This window comes from Anomaloglossus baeobatrachus, chromosome 10 (genome assembly GCF_048569485.1).
Source record: "Anomaloglossus baeobatrachus isolate aAnoBae1 chromosome 10, aAnoBae1.hap1, whole genome shotgun sequence".
Classification (NCBI taxonomy): Eukaryota; Metazoa; Chordata; class Amphibia; order Anura; family Aromobatidae; genus Anomaloglossus; species Anomaloglossus baeobatrachus.
In genome coordinates, this window is record NC_134362.1 from 11,365,911 (window position 1) to 11,382,518 (window position 16,608).

General features: G+C 55.1%; 1 protein-coding gene across 2 annotated transcripts in view; it reads right to left on the minus strand.

The window, feature by feature from the left end:
• LOC142255204 (embryonic protein UVS.2-like) overlaps window positions 1–16,608 on the minus strand; it is a 32,764-nt gene that overhangs the window by 9,672 nt on the left and 6,484 nt on the right. For both annotated transcript variants that reach the window (XM_075326718.1, XM_075326717.1), the window contains exons 2-6: window positions 13,357–13,384; window positions 13,225–13,278; window positions 12,877–13,017; window positions 12,685–12,802; window positions 1,010–1,188 (exon numbers count right to left, since the gene is read on the minus strand). In XM_075326718.1, coding sequence (XP_075182833.1) covers window positions 1,010–1,188; window positions 12,685–12,802; window positions 12,877–13,017; window positions 13,225–13,278; window positions 13,357–13,384 — 520 coding nt within the window. The remainder of the gene's footprint in view (window positions 1–1,009; window positions 1,189–12,684; window positions 12,803–12,876; window positions 13,018–13,224; window positions 13,279–13,356; window positions 13,385–16,608) is intronic.

A 16,608-nucleotide genomic window follows, 5' to 3' on the forward strand; every position in this document is an offset into this window, starting at 1 on the left:
TAAATTGTCCTCCCGGGTGGACGGCCAGAAATTGTCCTCCCGGGTGGACGGCCAGAAATTGTCCTCCCGGGTGGACGGCCAGAAATTGTCCTCCCGGGTGGACGGCCAGAAATTGTCCTCCCGGGTGGACGGCCATAAATTGTCGTCCCGGGTGGACGGCCATAAATTGTCCTCCCGGGTGGACGGCCATAAATTGTCCTCCCGGGTGGACGGCCATAAATTGTCCTCCCGGGTGGACGGCCATAAATTGTCCTCCTGGGTGGACGGCCATAAATTGTCCTCCCGGGTGGACGGCCATAAATTGTCCTCCCGGGTGGACGGCTATCTATTTACCCTCCCCAGGTAGAGGCCATCTATTCGTCCTCCCCAGGTAGAGGCCATCTATTCATCTCCCAGGTGGACGGCCATCTATTCACCCTCCCCAGGTAGAGGCCATCTATTCGTCCTCCCCAGGTAGAGGCCATCTATTCATCTCCCAGGTGGACGGCCATCTATTCCTCCTCACAGGTAGACGGCCATCTATTCACCCTCCCCAGGTATACGGCCATCTATTCACTCTCTCCAGGTAGAGGCCATCTATTCACCCTCCCCAGGTATACGGCCATCTATTCCTCCTCCCAGGTAGAGGCCATCTATTCACCCTCCCCAGGTATACGGCCATCTATTCACCCTCCCCAGGTATACAGCCATCTATTCCTCCTCCCAGGTAGAGGCCATCTATTCACCCTCCCTAGGTAGAGGCCATCTATTCACCCTCCCCAGGTATACAGCCATCTATTCACCCTCCCCAGGTATACGGCCATCTATTCACCCTCCCCAGGTAGAGGCCATCTATTCACCCTCCCCAGGTATACGGCCATCTATTCACCCTCCCCAGGTATACAGCCATCTATTCACCCTCCCCAGGTAGAGGCCATCTATTCACCCTCCCCAGGTATACAGCCATCTATTCCTCCTCCCAGGTATACGGCCATCTATCCGCCCTCCATCACAGTTGGCCCGGTCGTACCTTGGCTGATGTTGCCCCAGTTGATGCGGATGTACTTGTCCCGGTCGCTGCGGCATTGCTCGTGTTGGAAGCCCAGCGAGTGCAGCAGCTCGTGCTGTATTATCCCCCGGTGCAGACACCCCGGATTCATGAGGGACAGGTCTTGTGCGCCCCCCACATGTCCCACGTAGGACCAGCACCTTCAGCAAAACAAACAACAGAGAAACTGGTGACCGGCGCCGGCTCCCTGCACAGATGACCTGCAGCGGCCCCTCAGTATCAGAGATCAGACCCCAAGCGATCACTTAGTGATGGACAATCCTACTAATATGGGAATACGTCTTTAAAATGATGTTCTGGCTCCCGGCACCGGCTCGCTGCAGCCCCCAGAACCCTGACCTCGGCACCCTGTATAATTACACACATCATAATAAAATCGGGGGGGGGGGGGGGGGGGGGGGGCGATGGCGTCTCCGGCGTCTCATCTCTTTGATATGAAGATCAGAACATCGCGGCCGCCCATCATTGCCTCCAATTTACTGTTATGAGAGTGGAATGGTGGTTAATGAGGCGCGAGGCCACGGGCGACCCCGACCTCAGGGAGAAAGGGGCTTTGTACTATCCACGTAGTCATCAATGTCCGGTAACGAGCCGCCCCCCCCCCCCGTCCTGTCCCCCCACTGACCGTCTATTCACCCGCGATGGGGCCGGGACTTTTTTGCTTTCATTTGAGAAAAAAAAATCTACCCTAGAAATGTTCATCTTGTAAGACAGTAAGAATTAGAAAACCATGGCCGTCTACATCCAACAACAGCGCCACCCCTGCTGACAGGTGGTGTCTGGTATTACTGCTCCGCGAATAAGGTGCAATACCACAGGCAGCCTGTAGACAGGCGAGACACCGTACTGGACGATCCCTTTAAAAGAGTCTGGCAGCACAAAATGACTGATCAAACCAAGCCCAGCATGTTTTGTAGAGCACAACCCTAATAAAAATCTGCATGTTCACAAATTGCTATTTTATTCATATATGCTAATGATATGCTTGGCCACGCCCAGGGTGCACTGAACTGTCTGGCCACGCAAAGGGTGCACAGAACTGTCTGGCCACGCCCAGGGTGCACAGAACTGTCTGGCCACGCCCAGGGTGCATAGAACTGTCTGGCCACGCCCAAGGTGCACAGAACTGTCTGGCCACGCCCAGGGTGCACTGAACTATCTGGCCACGCCCAGGGTGCACAGAACTGTCTGGCCACGCCCAGGGTGCACAGAACTGTCTGGCCACGCCCAGGATGCACATAACTGTCTGGCCACGCCTAGGGTGCAAAGAACTGTCTGGCCACGCCCAGGGTGCACAGAACTGTCTGGCCACGCCCAGGGTGCACAGAACTGTTTGGCCACGCCCAGGGTGCACAGAACTGTCTGGCCATGCCCAGGGTGCACAGAACTGTCTGGCCACGCCCAGGGTGCACAGAACTGTCTGGCCACGTCCAGGATGCACAGAACTGTCTGGCCACGCCTAGGGTGCAAAGAACTGTCTGGCCACGCCCAGGGTGCACAGAACTGTCTGGCCACGCCCAGGGTGCAAAGAACTGTCTGGCCACGCCCAGGATGCACAGAACTGTCTGGCCACGCCCAGGGTGCACAGAACTGTCTGGCCACGCCTAGGGTGCACAGAACTGTCTGGCCACGCCTAGGGTGCGCTGAGCACGTCATTAACCTATATGAAAAAAGATAAACTTCTTTCAAACACAACAATGAATTTGGGTTCCAGTGGGTCAAACTTTTATTTAGGTTACGTTCCCTACAGGGTGCTGGGCTTGGTTTGAGCAGTCAGTTTGTGCTTTCCTTTTGACCCATTGTGTGTATAGTTAGATAAAGATGGGGGCTGCTAATTGGAAATCTTCATTATGGCAGCAGCAGATGCCAGGTTCAACGCCCCTTTAAGGGAGAGAACATGTCAAGGGCTTGTATGGTCTACAGATGGGGTTACCTTTCTTTCATCCTGTTTTTTTGCTATAGATTGGTCCGACTCCAACGACAGGGCATAAATTCTGCGGGACCAATAATTGTATTTTAGTCCCGGCCCACCAGGGACTAGTGGAATGTTCTGTCCTCTCTGCTATTGGGTGATCTGAACCCGTCCAGGTCGCCGCCCACGAGGAGCCGGCAGCTCATCAGCAAGAGACAGTGGTTTGATGGCTCCTTACATGTCTGCCGTTACTTACAGCATGAGATTTTCTACATCGACAGACTAAAGGCTCATTCATCCATGGATATAAAATACCTGACTTTTGTGTTTAGCTCATGTGTTAATTGCTTAATTAGCTTACATGGGGCTGCCACTCACTGTATGGCGGCACAAAGAGCGATTCTCCTGGATGCGCTGACATGGAGCTGTCACAACCCTCCCACCCGAACGCCTCCCATCCAGCGCCGGAGCTCGGATCTGACAACAGATCTCATTGCAGGAAACTTACTGATATCATTCACAGGGTTTTATTCTACAAAAAAAAAAAGTTTCCTACAAAATAATAAAAAAAAACCTAAAGAGAAAATCTGGACATAGAGGATAAATTTAAAAAAAAATGGACACATGGAAGGAGACGTGGACTATAGTGTGTCCGTGTGCTGTCCGGTAATAAGAAACAATGATAGGCTCAGCTGCGTAACATCGGACGTGGATGGGGCCTATCGTCAAATCGGACGTGGATGGGGCCTATCGTCAAATCGGACGTGGATGGGGCCTATCGTCAAATCGGACGTGGATGGGGCCTATCGTCAAATCGGACGTGGATGGGGCCTATCGTCAAATCGGACGTGAATGGGGCCTATTGTCAAATCGGACGTGGATGGGGCCTATCGTCAAATCGGACGTGGATGGGGCCTATCGTCAAATCGGACGTGGATGGGGCCTATCGTCAAATCGGACGTGAATGGGGCCTATTGTCAAATCGGACGTGGATGGGGCCTATCGTCAAATCGGAAGTGGATGGGGCCTATCGTCAAATCGGACGTGGATGGGGCCTATCGTCAAATCGGACGTGGATGGGGCCTATCGTCAAATCGGACGTGGATGGAGCCTATCGTCAAATCGGACGTGGATGGGGCCTATTGTGAAATCGGACGTGGATGGGGCCTATCGTCTAATCGGACGTGGATGGGGCCTATCGTCAAATCGGACGTGGATGGGGCCTATCGTCAAATCGGACGTGGATGGGGCCTATCGTCAAATCGGACGTGGATGGGGCCTATCGTCAAATCGGACGTGGATGGGGCCTATTGTGAAATAGAGTGTAGATGGGGTCTTTTGTGAAATCGGACGTGGATGGGGCCTATTGTGAAATCGGACATGGATGGGGCCTATTGTGAAATAGAGTGTAGATGGGGCCTGTCACAAACCACCGGGGGGGTCACTCAGAAATCCCCCGCGCTGGCTACCAGTACGTCACAATCGGGGGGTAACAAGTGGGGGTCACCCCTCCTTTATACCTCCCGACCGACAGACAGAGCACGTGACGCGCTCTCTAGCGCCCCTCTTATAGTCAGGCCAATTATGGAATTGCCCGACAATAAGCAAGGAGGCCGCTATACTACTTATGCCGATTATTGAAGGGTCCCCGGTGAGAGTAGGGTATATATTCCCCCGACCTCCGCGGGCGGAATATATAAAATCTCCCCGAATCTCACTGGCCTCCCCACAATAATCCTTGGCACAATTCGCTGCCACCAACCGATTTACGGTAACTATTAGCCGAACACACAGACGTGGGATTCAAGATCGAGATAACAGAACAGCCCAAGATTAATTATATAATTTAATCAGCCTAAAGCACACTAGAAACTACAATATATACAATAGGGAATCTACAGAATATACATATGTCAGAGTACAGTTACAATCAAAGCATGGGTTACAAACAGGCATACACAGTTCCAGCAGTTACCTTGTTGCGTCTGGCCACAGGGGGGCGCTGTAGACCAGGTTTCCAGGAACTCCCTCACAGGTCTTTCCCAACCAGGCCCCCGAGCAGAAGAACACTGGAAAATGGCCGAAGTAGGGTTATCAACCTGGGCAGATCCAGGTCCCCTCCTACCTTAGTGACCTCACAGGGAAGCACTGCCACTCCCCCTGCATGGATCAGAATTATCCAGCAAAGGGGATATTGGCCATAACTTTGCCTGGGAGCGTCGTAGGCGGACGCCAATGCTCTCATTGTGACAGTTATGAATTTAGCTACAGAACGAGGGGACTCATGACCTGTCTGCCAGTTCCCCATTGGCTGATATCACGCCTGGGGCATTTCCCAATGTCCTGCTCCCATAAAAAGGGGGTGCCGGCATCGTCCACATGCGGAGACACCATTTTTATGGTTGCCATATTTATCGGAAATATGGCTTGCGAGATATGAACCATTTTTTACTGGAGTCGTTCTGTCTGGCTATTTCCATAGCCTTGCTAATTAGATAGCAGCTCCTACTACAGGGTGACGGCAGGGAGTCATCCTGTGTCCATTGTTCCCACACCACCTCATCTCCATATCACAGGACATGGCCATGGAGGTGTAAGTGGAACACTGAGAACAAGAAGGGAGGGGGCACTGCCAGGGAGTGATGAGGGATTATGACTGGAGTCATAATTCATCTTCATATCCCGGGATTTGCCTCACACCTCCCCCCTTTTGAGGGCGCTAGGGGGCAGCACACTCCGGTGTTCCCCCGTGCGCCCGTCCGCGACCTCTCCTTGTCGGGACAGCCCGTCTGCGTTACCGTGGTCACGGCCCCTTTTGTGGCGAATGGTGAAGTTGTATTGCTGGAGCGCAAGGCTCCATCGCAACAATCGCCCATTCGTCCCAGAGACGGTGTGCAACCAGCTGAGGGGATTGTGGTCCGTCTCCACGATGAAGTGGCGCCCGTATAGATAGGGTTGCAGACGCTGCAGGGCCCACACTATGGCCAGGCACTCCTTCTCCATCGTGGAATAGGCAACTTCCCTTGGTAACAGCTTCCTGCTCAGGTACAAGACTGGGTGCTCTTGGCTCGCAGAGTCCACCTGGCTGAGCACCGCACCGAGGCCGAAGTCACTGGCGTCGGTCTGTACTACAAACGGCCGCGTGAAGTCGGCTGCCTGTAGCACGGGCGGGCTGGACAGGGCGTCCTTTAGGGCCCGGAAGGCTGTCTCGCAGTCCATTGTCCAATCGACTGCAGAGGGCAGCTTCTTCTTGGTGAGGTCCGTCAAGGGCTTTGCCAGGCTACTATAGCATGGAACAAACCTCCTATAGTACCCAGCGGTCCCCAAGAAGGACATCACCTGCTTCTTGGTCCTGGGGGTGGGCCAGGATGCGATGGCTTCCACTTTCTCAGGCTCGGGCTTCAGTGTTCCCCCGCCTACCCGGTGACCGAGGTACTGGACCTCGCTCATGGCCAGCTGACACTTTCCCGGCTTGATGGTCAAACCTGCCCGGTGGATCCGCCTGAGCACCTGTGCTAGATGCTCTAGGTGGTCCTCCCAGGTGGGACTGAAGACGGCAATGTCATCCAGGTACGCGGCCGCGTACCCTTCAAGTCCCTTGAGCAGGGTGTTGACCATCCGCTGGAAAGTGGCAGGGGCATTCCTCATCCCGAATGGCATCACCGTGGACTCGTACAGTCCAAATGGGGTAATAAAGGCAGAGCGTTCCCTGGCCTTGCGAGTCAGGGGGATCTGCCAATATCCCCGGCTCAGATCCATGATGGTCAGGTACTGAGCCCCGGCCAACTGATCGAGCAGGTCATCGATGCGTGGCATTGGGTACGCATCGGCGACCGTGACCGCATTGAGCCCCCTGTAGTCCACGCAGAACCGAGTGGTTCGGTCCTTCTTAGGGACGAGGACTACAGGCGAGGCCCAAGCGCTGTTGGATGCCTGGATCACCCCCAGCTTCAGCATCTCGTCAATCTCCTGGCGCATGTGTTGCTGCACCTCCAGGGAGACCCGATATGCTGAACGCCGGATCGGGGGATGATCCCCAGTGTCCACGTGATGGACAGCCAAGTCAGTCCTTCCGGGCTGGTTGGTAAACAACCCCCGGAAGGGGAGGAGGGTGGCCCACAGCTGGGACCGTTGGTCTTCCAAGAGCTGGTGGCCAACCTCCACATCCTCAATGGATCCGCCTGCCCTAACCTGGGCTAGCATATCCAAGAGGGTTTCCGCTTCTCCCTCCTCGGGCAGGTTGCACACGGGGAGCGCACATGCCTCCCGCTCATGATGTGCCTTCATCATGTTCACATGGAAGGGCTTCCGCCTTCCACGGGCAGGGTCCAGGGTGACCAGGTACGTTACAGGGTTGAGCTGCTGGTACACGAGGTATGGGCCTTCCCAGGCTGCCTGAAGCTTGTCCTGTGGTACGGGGACCAGTACCCACACCTCTTGACCCACTTGGTAGGTCCTCTCACAAGCGTTCTGGTCGTACCAACGCTTCTGATCGGCCTGGGCTTGAGCCATATTGTCGTGTACCAGTTGCGTCAAGGCCTGCATCTTGTCCCGGAAGCGCATGACATACTCGATAACCGACACTCCAGGGGTGGCCAAATCCCCTTCCCAAGCCTCTTTCACCAGAGCCAGGGGGCCCCGCACACGTCGCCCGTACAGGAGCTCAAACGGTGAGAATCCTGTTGAGGCCTGTGGAACCTCCCGGTAAGCAAATAACAGGTGTGGGAGATACCGCTCCCAGTCACGCCCATGGGAGTCGACCAACATCTTAAGCATCTGCTTTAAGGTGCCATTGAACCGCTCGCACAGGCCATTAGTCTGTGGATGGTACGGGCTGGCCACCAGATGTCGCACCTGGACTTGCTTACAGAGGGCCTCCATCAGCTGGGACATGAATTGGGTCCCCCGGTCAGTGAGCATTTCCTGGGGAAAACCCACTCGGGAGAAAATCTCCAGCAATGCGGTGGCCACCTTGTAAGCCCGAATGGACGACAAGGCCACTGCTTCTGGGTACCGGGTGGCATAGTCCACTACCGTCAGTAGGAAGCGTTTCCCGGAGCTGCTGGGGATGGCCAGCGGGCCGACCAGATCCACAGCCACCCTCCTGAAAGGCTCATCGATGATTGGCAGAGATACTAGTGGGGCTTTGGGGCGTGGCCCCGCCTTCCCCACTCTCTGACAGGTTTCACACGAACGGCAGTAGGCAGCCACATCGGCCCCCATTTTTGGCCAGTAGAAATGCTGGTTTAACCTGGCCTTGGTCTTAGCGATCCCTAGGTGTCCGGCCATCGGAATCTCATGTGCGATCCGCAACAACTCCGTCCGGAACGGATAGGGTACCACCAACTGTCGGTCCCTGGGCCACGCCTCCGGTGAACCCTGCTGGACCGTGGCCCGGTACAGCCGTCCTTGGTCCCAGACCACTCGCTCCGGGTCCGAGTCCGAGGGAGGCTGTGCCGCCTGCTCCTTAAGAGCTTTCAGGCTGTCGTCAGCTTCTAACGCTGCCTGAAACCCCTGACTAGATGTGGCCAGAATCGACGAGACTGTCACATCTTCAGTCAGTACCCCGGGACCTGTGTCCTGGCCTCCACCTGACTCGGCTGCCACTTGGTCAGAAGGGGAAGAGCTATCGGACCTCCGGGAGGCCCCTTGGCTTCCAGCACTCCCACTGCGGGTGACAGCGGCCACAGCCGCTGCGACCGTGGGTCGTGCCTGCTCCTCCTCCGTTCCTGACCAAGTCGCCGGTTCAGGCAGACCTACCTGGCTTCCTGACACCCCGGTTGTGGGGGAACCATGCACCGAGATCTTACCTGGGAGCACTTCCGCTCCTGGACCGGCCCCAATCTCACCTGCCTGTTCCCCTCCTGCAGCAACAGAACCCCGCTGTGAAATCTCTGGGGACCCCACATTTGCTGTGGTAGCCCCCACCCCACACACTGGTCCTCCCCCTGCAGCACCCTGCTCTCTGCTTATCCCTGCAGAGGGCAGCAGATCCCAGCTCACAGGCTGATTACTTGTAGAGGCATTGTCACACCTTTCTCTGACCCCCTCCCCTGTCACAGCTGCAGCTGTGTGTGTGTCTATGGTGTCTATGCAAGCAGAAATATCAGAGTTCACTCCCTCCTCCCTTACATCATTCATAGATAACACATTAACATTGTCCGGAGGCATGTCAGTACTGGCCGAAGGTTCAGCCCTTGGTTGGGGCCCAAACTGGGAGGTTATCTGCCCCAAATCTGTCCCAAGTAGCACGTTTGCGGGGATCCGATCAGTTACCCCCACCTCCCTCACCCCCCGCCCTGCGCCCCAGTCCACATAAATGTCAGCAACAGGCAGCGCCGGGTCAGTGCCTCCAATCCCGGAGACAGCGAGGGTTTTTCCAGGGATCAAGTCTTGGGGGGACACCATCTCAGGCCGCACCAGAGTCACCTCCGAGGCGCTGTCTCGCAGTCCTATGGTCACAGACCGGCCGACGGTGACAGGTTGGAAGCTGTCCAGGGACCTACCACCACCCCCACCCACACAATACACCTTGGGCGGCCCTTGGGACGGGGACGGAGCCGGGGCCTTGGGACGCTGAGGGCACATGGCCTTGAAGTGTCCAGGTAGGTTGCACTGGTGGCACCGTCTTGGTTCCGCCACGGGCCTGGAGAGGGGAGTTGAGGGGGACACCCCCTGCAGTCTAGGGGCAGGTGGGGCAGTCGCAGAATTCATCTTACCCCCTCTCCAGGTGCTGCTGGTGGCCGCTCTCCTGGCCTCAGGGGCCCGGTTGTTGGTGTAGTCATCGGCAAGGGCAGCTGTAGCCGTGGACCCCTTTGGCTTCTGGTCTCGGATGAACTGGCGGAGATCCTCAGGGCAGTTCCACAAGAGTTGCTCCGTGATGAACAAGTCCAGGATCTCCGGTCCAGTGGAAAGCTGCAGGCCTTGGGTCCAGTGGTCGGCAGCTCGGGCAAGTGCCCGCCGGTGGTCAGCCCAGGAGTCCTTTGGTCCCTTCTGTAGGCTCCGGAACTTCTTGCGGTAGGACTCTGGAGTGAGGTTGTACTGTTGGATCAGGGCCCGCTTGATGGTGTCGTAGCCCTGATCTGCCTCAGCAGGCAAGTCCCCAAGGATATCCAGGGCCTTACCCCTTAAACGGGGGGTCAGGTATTTGGCCCACTGGTCCTTGTCCAGATGGTGCTGCAAGCAAGTCCGTTCAAAAGCAGTCAAGAAAGAGTCCAAGTCTCCATCCTTCTCCAGCACTGGGAAGTCCTCAACACGGACCTTTGGAAGTTTGGTGTCTCGAAGGTCACATGTGGCTGATGAGGGCCGGAGCTGAGCTAGCTGCAGCTGGTAGTCACGGTCTGCCTGTCGCTCTCGCTCTTCACGCGCTGCCTGCCGCTCTCGCTCCGCAGCCTCACGCTCTGCGTGCCGCTCCGCAGCCTCAGCGTCACGCGCTGCCTGCCGCTCTGCCCTGCGCTCTGCCAGGAGTTCCTTGTAGCCCTTCTGGTCTCCAGCCTGGAGAAGGGCCATAGCCATTTGAAGAAGGCTATCCGAGCCTCCCAGGCTCGGTGGAATGGCACGTGGTGATCTGCGGCACGCTGCAGAGCTAGGCGATTCACTGTCCCTTTCAGAGCGGAGGGCTGGCATCTGGCTCGTTGAGGAACCTTGGGTGAGCTCCTCCTCATCTTGTCCAGCAGTGCCAGGTTGCGCAATGTCCTCGGCAGAACGGTTTTCTGGCGTCGAGCTCCTGGAGGACTCGTGGGCAACCTCCTCATTGCTGTCCACAGCACCGTCCTCCCTCTCTTCGGCTCCTGCCTTAGCATTGGCCAGTTGCATAGCTCTGCTCCTGGTGCCATCAGCCATTCTTGCAGACTTTTGGTCACTGACACAGAACTGACACCTGATGCCTCCACACACCTTACAGTATCTGCACTCTGACACTCTAGTGTTAAGCTAGTCTGAAGACCCCAGCAGCCACAGCTGCTGCAGGCAGTCTTTAGTGTCTGGGAGTATGGGTCTCACACTCACACACACTATTATCTCGATCCCACCGCTATGCCACCAATATGTCACAAACCACCGGGGGGGTCACTCAGAAATCCCCCGCGCTGGCTACCAGTACGTCACAATCGGGGGGTAACAAGTGGGGGTCACCCCTCCTTTATACCTCCCGACCGACAGACAGAGCACGTGACGCGCTCTCTAGCGCCCCTCTTATAGTCAGGCCAATTATGGAATTGCCCGACAATAAGCAAGGAGGCCGCTATACTACTTATGCCGATTATTGAAGGGTCCCCGGTGAGAGTAGGGTATATATTCCCCCGACCTCCGCGGGCGGAATATATAATATCTTCCCGAATCTCACTGGCCTCCCCACAATAATCCTTGGCACAATTCGCTGCCACCAACCGATTTACGGTAACTATTAGCCGAACACACAGACGTGGGATTCAAGATCGAGATAACAGAACAGCCTAAGATTAATTATATAATTTAATCAGCCTAAAGCACACTAGAAACTACAATATATACAATAGGGAATCTACAGAATATACATATGTCAGAGTACAGTTACAATCAAAGCATGGGTTACAAACAGGCATACACAGTTCCAGCAGTTACCTTGTTGCGTCTGGCCACAGGGGGGCGCTGTAGACCAGGTTTCCAGGAACTCCCTCACAGGTCTTTCCCAACCAGGCCCCCGAGCAGAAGAACACTGGAAAATGGCCGAAGTAGGGTTATCAACCTGGGCAGATCCAGGTCCCCTCCTACCTTAGTGACCTCACAGGGAAGCACTGCCACTCCCCCTGCATGGATCAGAATTATCCAGCAAAGGGGATATTGGCCATAACTTTGCCTGGGAGCGTCGTAGGCGGACGCCAATGCTCTCATTGTGACAGTTATGAATTTAGCTACAGAACGAGGGGACTCATGACCTGTCTGCCAGTTCCCCATTGGCTGATATCACGCCTGGGGCATTTCCCAATGTCCTGCTCCCATAAAAAGGGGGTGCCGGCATCGTCCACATGCGGAGACACCATTTTTATGGTTGCCATATTTATCGGAAATATGGCTTGCGAGATATGAACCATTTTTTACTGGAGTCGTTCTGTCTGGCTATTTCCATAGCCTTGCTAATTAGATAGCAGCTCCTACTACAGGGTGACGGCAGGGAGTCATCCTGTGTCCATTGTTCCCACACCACCTCATCTCCATATCACAGGACATGGCCATGGAGGTGTAAGTGGAACACTGAGAACAAGAAGGGAGGGGGCACTGCCAGGGAGTGATGAGGGATTATGACTGGAGTCATAATTCATCTTCATATCCCGGGATTTGCCTCACAGGGCCTATTGTGAAATAGAGTGTAGATGGGGCCTATTGTGAAATCGGACGTGGATGGTGCCTATCGTCAAACTGAATGTGGATGGGGCCTATCGTGACAGCAGTGAAAACGCCCTCCACCTGCTGCTCTGTGATTAAATCAGCAGCAAAACTCAAAGTGGCAAATTCTGCATCAGATTTATGCGCAGATTTGATGCAGATTCACCTTCTGCGCAGCGTGTTCAGTGTGCAGCACCGTCGCTCTGCAGCGTGAGGGGAGATTATATAAAAGGTGGGCGCTTGGTGAGGCCTCGGCACACGGATATATAAGGTTTTTCATGTGGACGGATCTGAAGAGTGCGTTAGTGCCGGGCGGCCATATTGGTCAGATGCTGGTAATGATGGAGAATGTGACACTCACCCATCGTTGGGCTGGATCCGCAGATAACTGGGCTCTCCCTGACGTGGACTGAACCGCACACACGTGAGCACGGCCACCTCCTCCATGGCGGCTTGGATGAGCATCTTCTCCTCCGGAGCTGTAATCCATACATCGCAATGACTCCCACCAATTGCTCACGTGCGGCCCTGACAGATATATGTATATACGTACCGTAGCTGTCGGACAGGGTGTACGGCACATGGACCCGACCACTGGTTGCCTTCGGCCATTGGCAGGATTTTCCTCGGCAGGTCACAGCGTTCCTGTTCCTCCCGACAGCGATGTCTCCTTGTAACATAAACCGGGAGCTTCCTGGACGGGAGGGAAGACACGGCGATGAATACCGTCCCCCGGATCCAGGGGGCGCCGCCACATTAGTGTTCCCGACATCGCTCCGTCCCAACATCGCGCCATCCCAACATCGCTCCGTCCCAACATCGCTCCGTCCCAACATCGCTCCGTCCCAACATCGCTCCGCCCCAACATCGCTCTGCCCCAACATCGCTCCGTGTTACATACCTTGGTTGGAAGATAAAATGTCGGTGAAGATATCGTCGCTGGGACGCGTCCGATCTGTAGGATGGAAACAATAGAAAGTTACGAAACGTCATCCTGACAATCCCAGGACGACATTGAGAAGCCGGGACTGACCTGAGCCGCGGGAGCGAAACTGAGGAGTCTGGAAGAAAAAGCGGAAGAAAAATATCTTCTAAGAACAAAGAAAGAAGATTCTCCTACAGCAAAGTCTTAGTATGTGAATACAGCATCCAAATAATACCGCCATTCAGTGATAGTTATAACACCGCCATAGAGTGATAGTGATAACACCGCCATCCAGTGATAGTGATAACACCGCCATAGAGTAATCGTGATAACACCGCCATCCAGTGATAGTGATAACACCGCCATAGAGTAATCGTGATAACACCGCCATCCAGTGATAGTGATAACACTGCCATAAAGTGATAGTGATAATACCGCCATCCAGTGATAGTGATAATACCGCCATCCAGTGATAGTGATAATAGCGCCATCCAGTAATAGAGATAACACCGCCATCCAGTGATAGTGATAACACCGCCATCCAGTGATAGTGATAATACCGCCATCCAGTGATAGTGATAACACCGCCATCCAGTGATAGTGATAACACCACCATAGAGTGATAGTGATAACACCGCCATCCAGTGATAGTGATAACACCGCCATAGAGTGATAGTGATAACACCGCCATCCAGTGATAGTGATAACACCACCATAGAGTGATAGTGATAACACCGCCATCCAGTGATAGTGATAACACCGCCATAGAGTGATAGTGATAACACCGCCATCCAGTGATAGTGATAACACCGCCATCCAGTGATAGTGATAACACTGCCATAAAGTGATAGTGTTAATACCGCCATCCAGTGATAGTGATAATACCGCCATCCAGTGATAGTGATAATACCGCCATCCAGTGATAGTGATAACACCGCCATCCAGTGATGGTGATAATACTGCTATAGAGTGATAGTGATAACACCGCCATAGAGTGATAGTGATAACACCGCCATCCAGTGGCCAAGCAATACTACCGTAAAGTTCTCCACAATAATGGGGATGCTGCAGACCTGACAAAGCGTAGAGATGACAGGTGCACCCTGGGGTATGGGGGGGGGGGCGGACATGTTACCTCCTGACTTTACTCCAAAAGACTCTGTGGCAGGTTTCGCCCACACCCTGGAGCACTCCGGGGGTCACCGGATCGCCGCCATCTTGGACACGAAATTCTACCGCTACCCGTTATACAGAATCACATCATTCACTCAAGGCCGCTAATCCGTTTTATATGTGAAGACCCCCCAAAAGAGACAACGGGAGCACGAAAAACAAAGGAGCTTACGCAGGAGGGAGCCGGACCAAAAGCGGGCGACAAAACGTGGAAATCCATCTTTTTTTGCACAGCTAAAAACTAATGTGTAACTTTATACTAGAGATAACGGAGGTAAAAAAACCTCGCCAAATACTCTACGTGTGGACGTGGACTGAAGGGCACGAAAAAAGGATCTGTGCAAAAATAATCAACCCCCACGCGCTATTTTAGAAAATTTGTAGCAATTGGCGCCAACGAAAAGTAGAAATCCAAACACAAAAATGACATCAAATAATAAAATAAAGCAAATGAGGATCGCCACAAAATCAGCGACAAAACGGCTCCGGAAAAGGAGGGTCTGAGCCGCGGAATTGTTGTTTTCACTGGGAGAATCTGCACCACATTGGACACATGGGGGGGGGGAATTTGCCAAAATATCAACATGCTTTTTTTTTTTGCAAATTTTTAATGCAAAAAGATCTCACAAAAGTCTCCGACTGCTCAAAAAACAAAACAAAAAAAAATGTGTAAGAGAGGGTCTGAGCGCTGCGGCACAAGTGTGCAGGAACGACGCAGAAGGTGACAAGTAACTGAAAGAAAAAAGTATCAGCAGCCCCAAGAGCTTACAGTCTAATCCCAGGCGTCCCCCAGGACTCGGAGCGGCCGCAGACCTACCTGCGGGGGGTTCCCTGCGCACAAGCCCATGACGGTGCCCATCAGCAGCAGAGAGGGCGACATGGTGGTGATGGGGTGAGATGTGCGGAGACACAGACCCGGAGTCTATATATGAGGAGCAGGGAGGAGGAGCGGGGAGCGGAGAGGATGACAGGGAGGGACGGGGAGGAGGACAGGTGCACGAGGAGGAGAGCACACCGAGGGGAATCCGGACCCTGCACTAACAGGGGATGACAGGGAGGGACGGGGAGGAGGACAGGTGCACGAGGAGGAGAGCACACAGAGGGGAATCAGGACCCTGCACTAACAGGATGACAGGGAGGGACGGGGAGGAGGACAGGTGCACGAGGATGGCAGCACACCGAGGGGAATCAGGACCCTGCACTAACAGGATGACAGGGAGGGACGGGGAGGAGGACAGGTGCACGAGGGGGGCATCACACCGAGGGGAATCCGGACCCTGCACTAACAGGATGACAGGGAGGGACGGGGAGGAGGACAGGTGCACGAGGAGGAGAGCACACCGAGGGGAATCCGGACCCTGCACTAACAGGGGATGACAGGGAGGTACGGGGAGGAGGACAGGTGCACGAGGAGGACAGCACACCGAGGGGAATACGGACCCTGCACTAACAGGATGACAGGGAGGGACGGGGAGGAGGACAGGTGCACGAGGAGGGCAGCACACCGAGGGGAATCAGGACCCTGCACTAACAGGATGACAGGGAGGGACGGGGAGGAGGACAGGTGCACGAGGGGGGCAGCACACCGAGGGGAATCAGGACCCTGCACTAACAGGATGACAGGGAGGGACGGGGAGGAGGACAGGTGCACGAGGAGGACAGCACACCGAGGGGAATACGGACCCTGCACTAACAGGATGACAGGGAGGGACGGGGAGGAGGACAGGTGCACGAGGGGGGCAGCACACCGAGGGGAATCAGGACCCTGCACTAACAGGATGACAGAGAGGGACGGGGAGGAGGACAGGTGCACGAGGAGGGCAGCACACCGAGGGGAATCAGGACCCTGCACTAACGGGGGATGACAGGGAGGGACGGGGAGGAGGACAGGTGCACGAGGAGGGCAGCACACCGAGGGGAATCAGGACCCTGCACTAACGGGGGATGACAGGGAGGGACGGGGAGGAGGAGGGCAGCACGCCGAGGGGAATCAGGACCCAGCACTAACGGGGGATGACAGGGAGGGACGGGGAGGAGGACAGGTGCACGAGGAGGAGAGCACTCCGAGGGGAATCAGGACCCTGCACTAACAGGATGACAGGGAGGGACGGGGAGGAGGACAGGTGCACGAGGAGGACAGCACACCGAGGGGAATCAGGACCCTGCACTAACGGGGGATGACAGGGA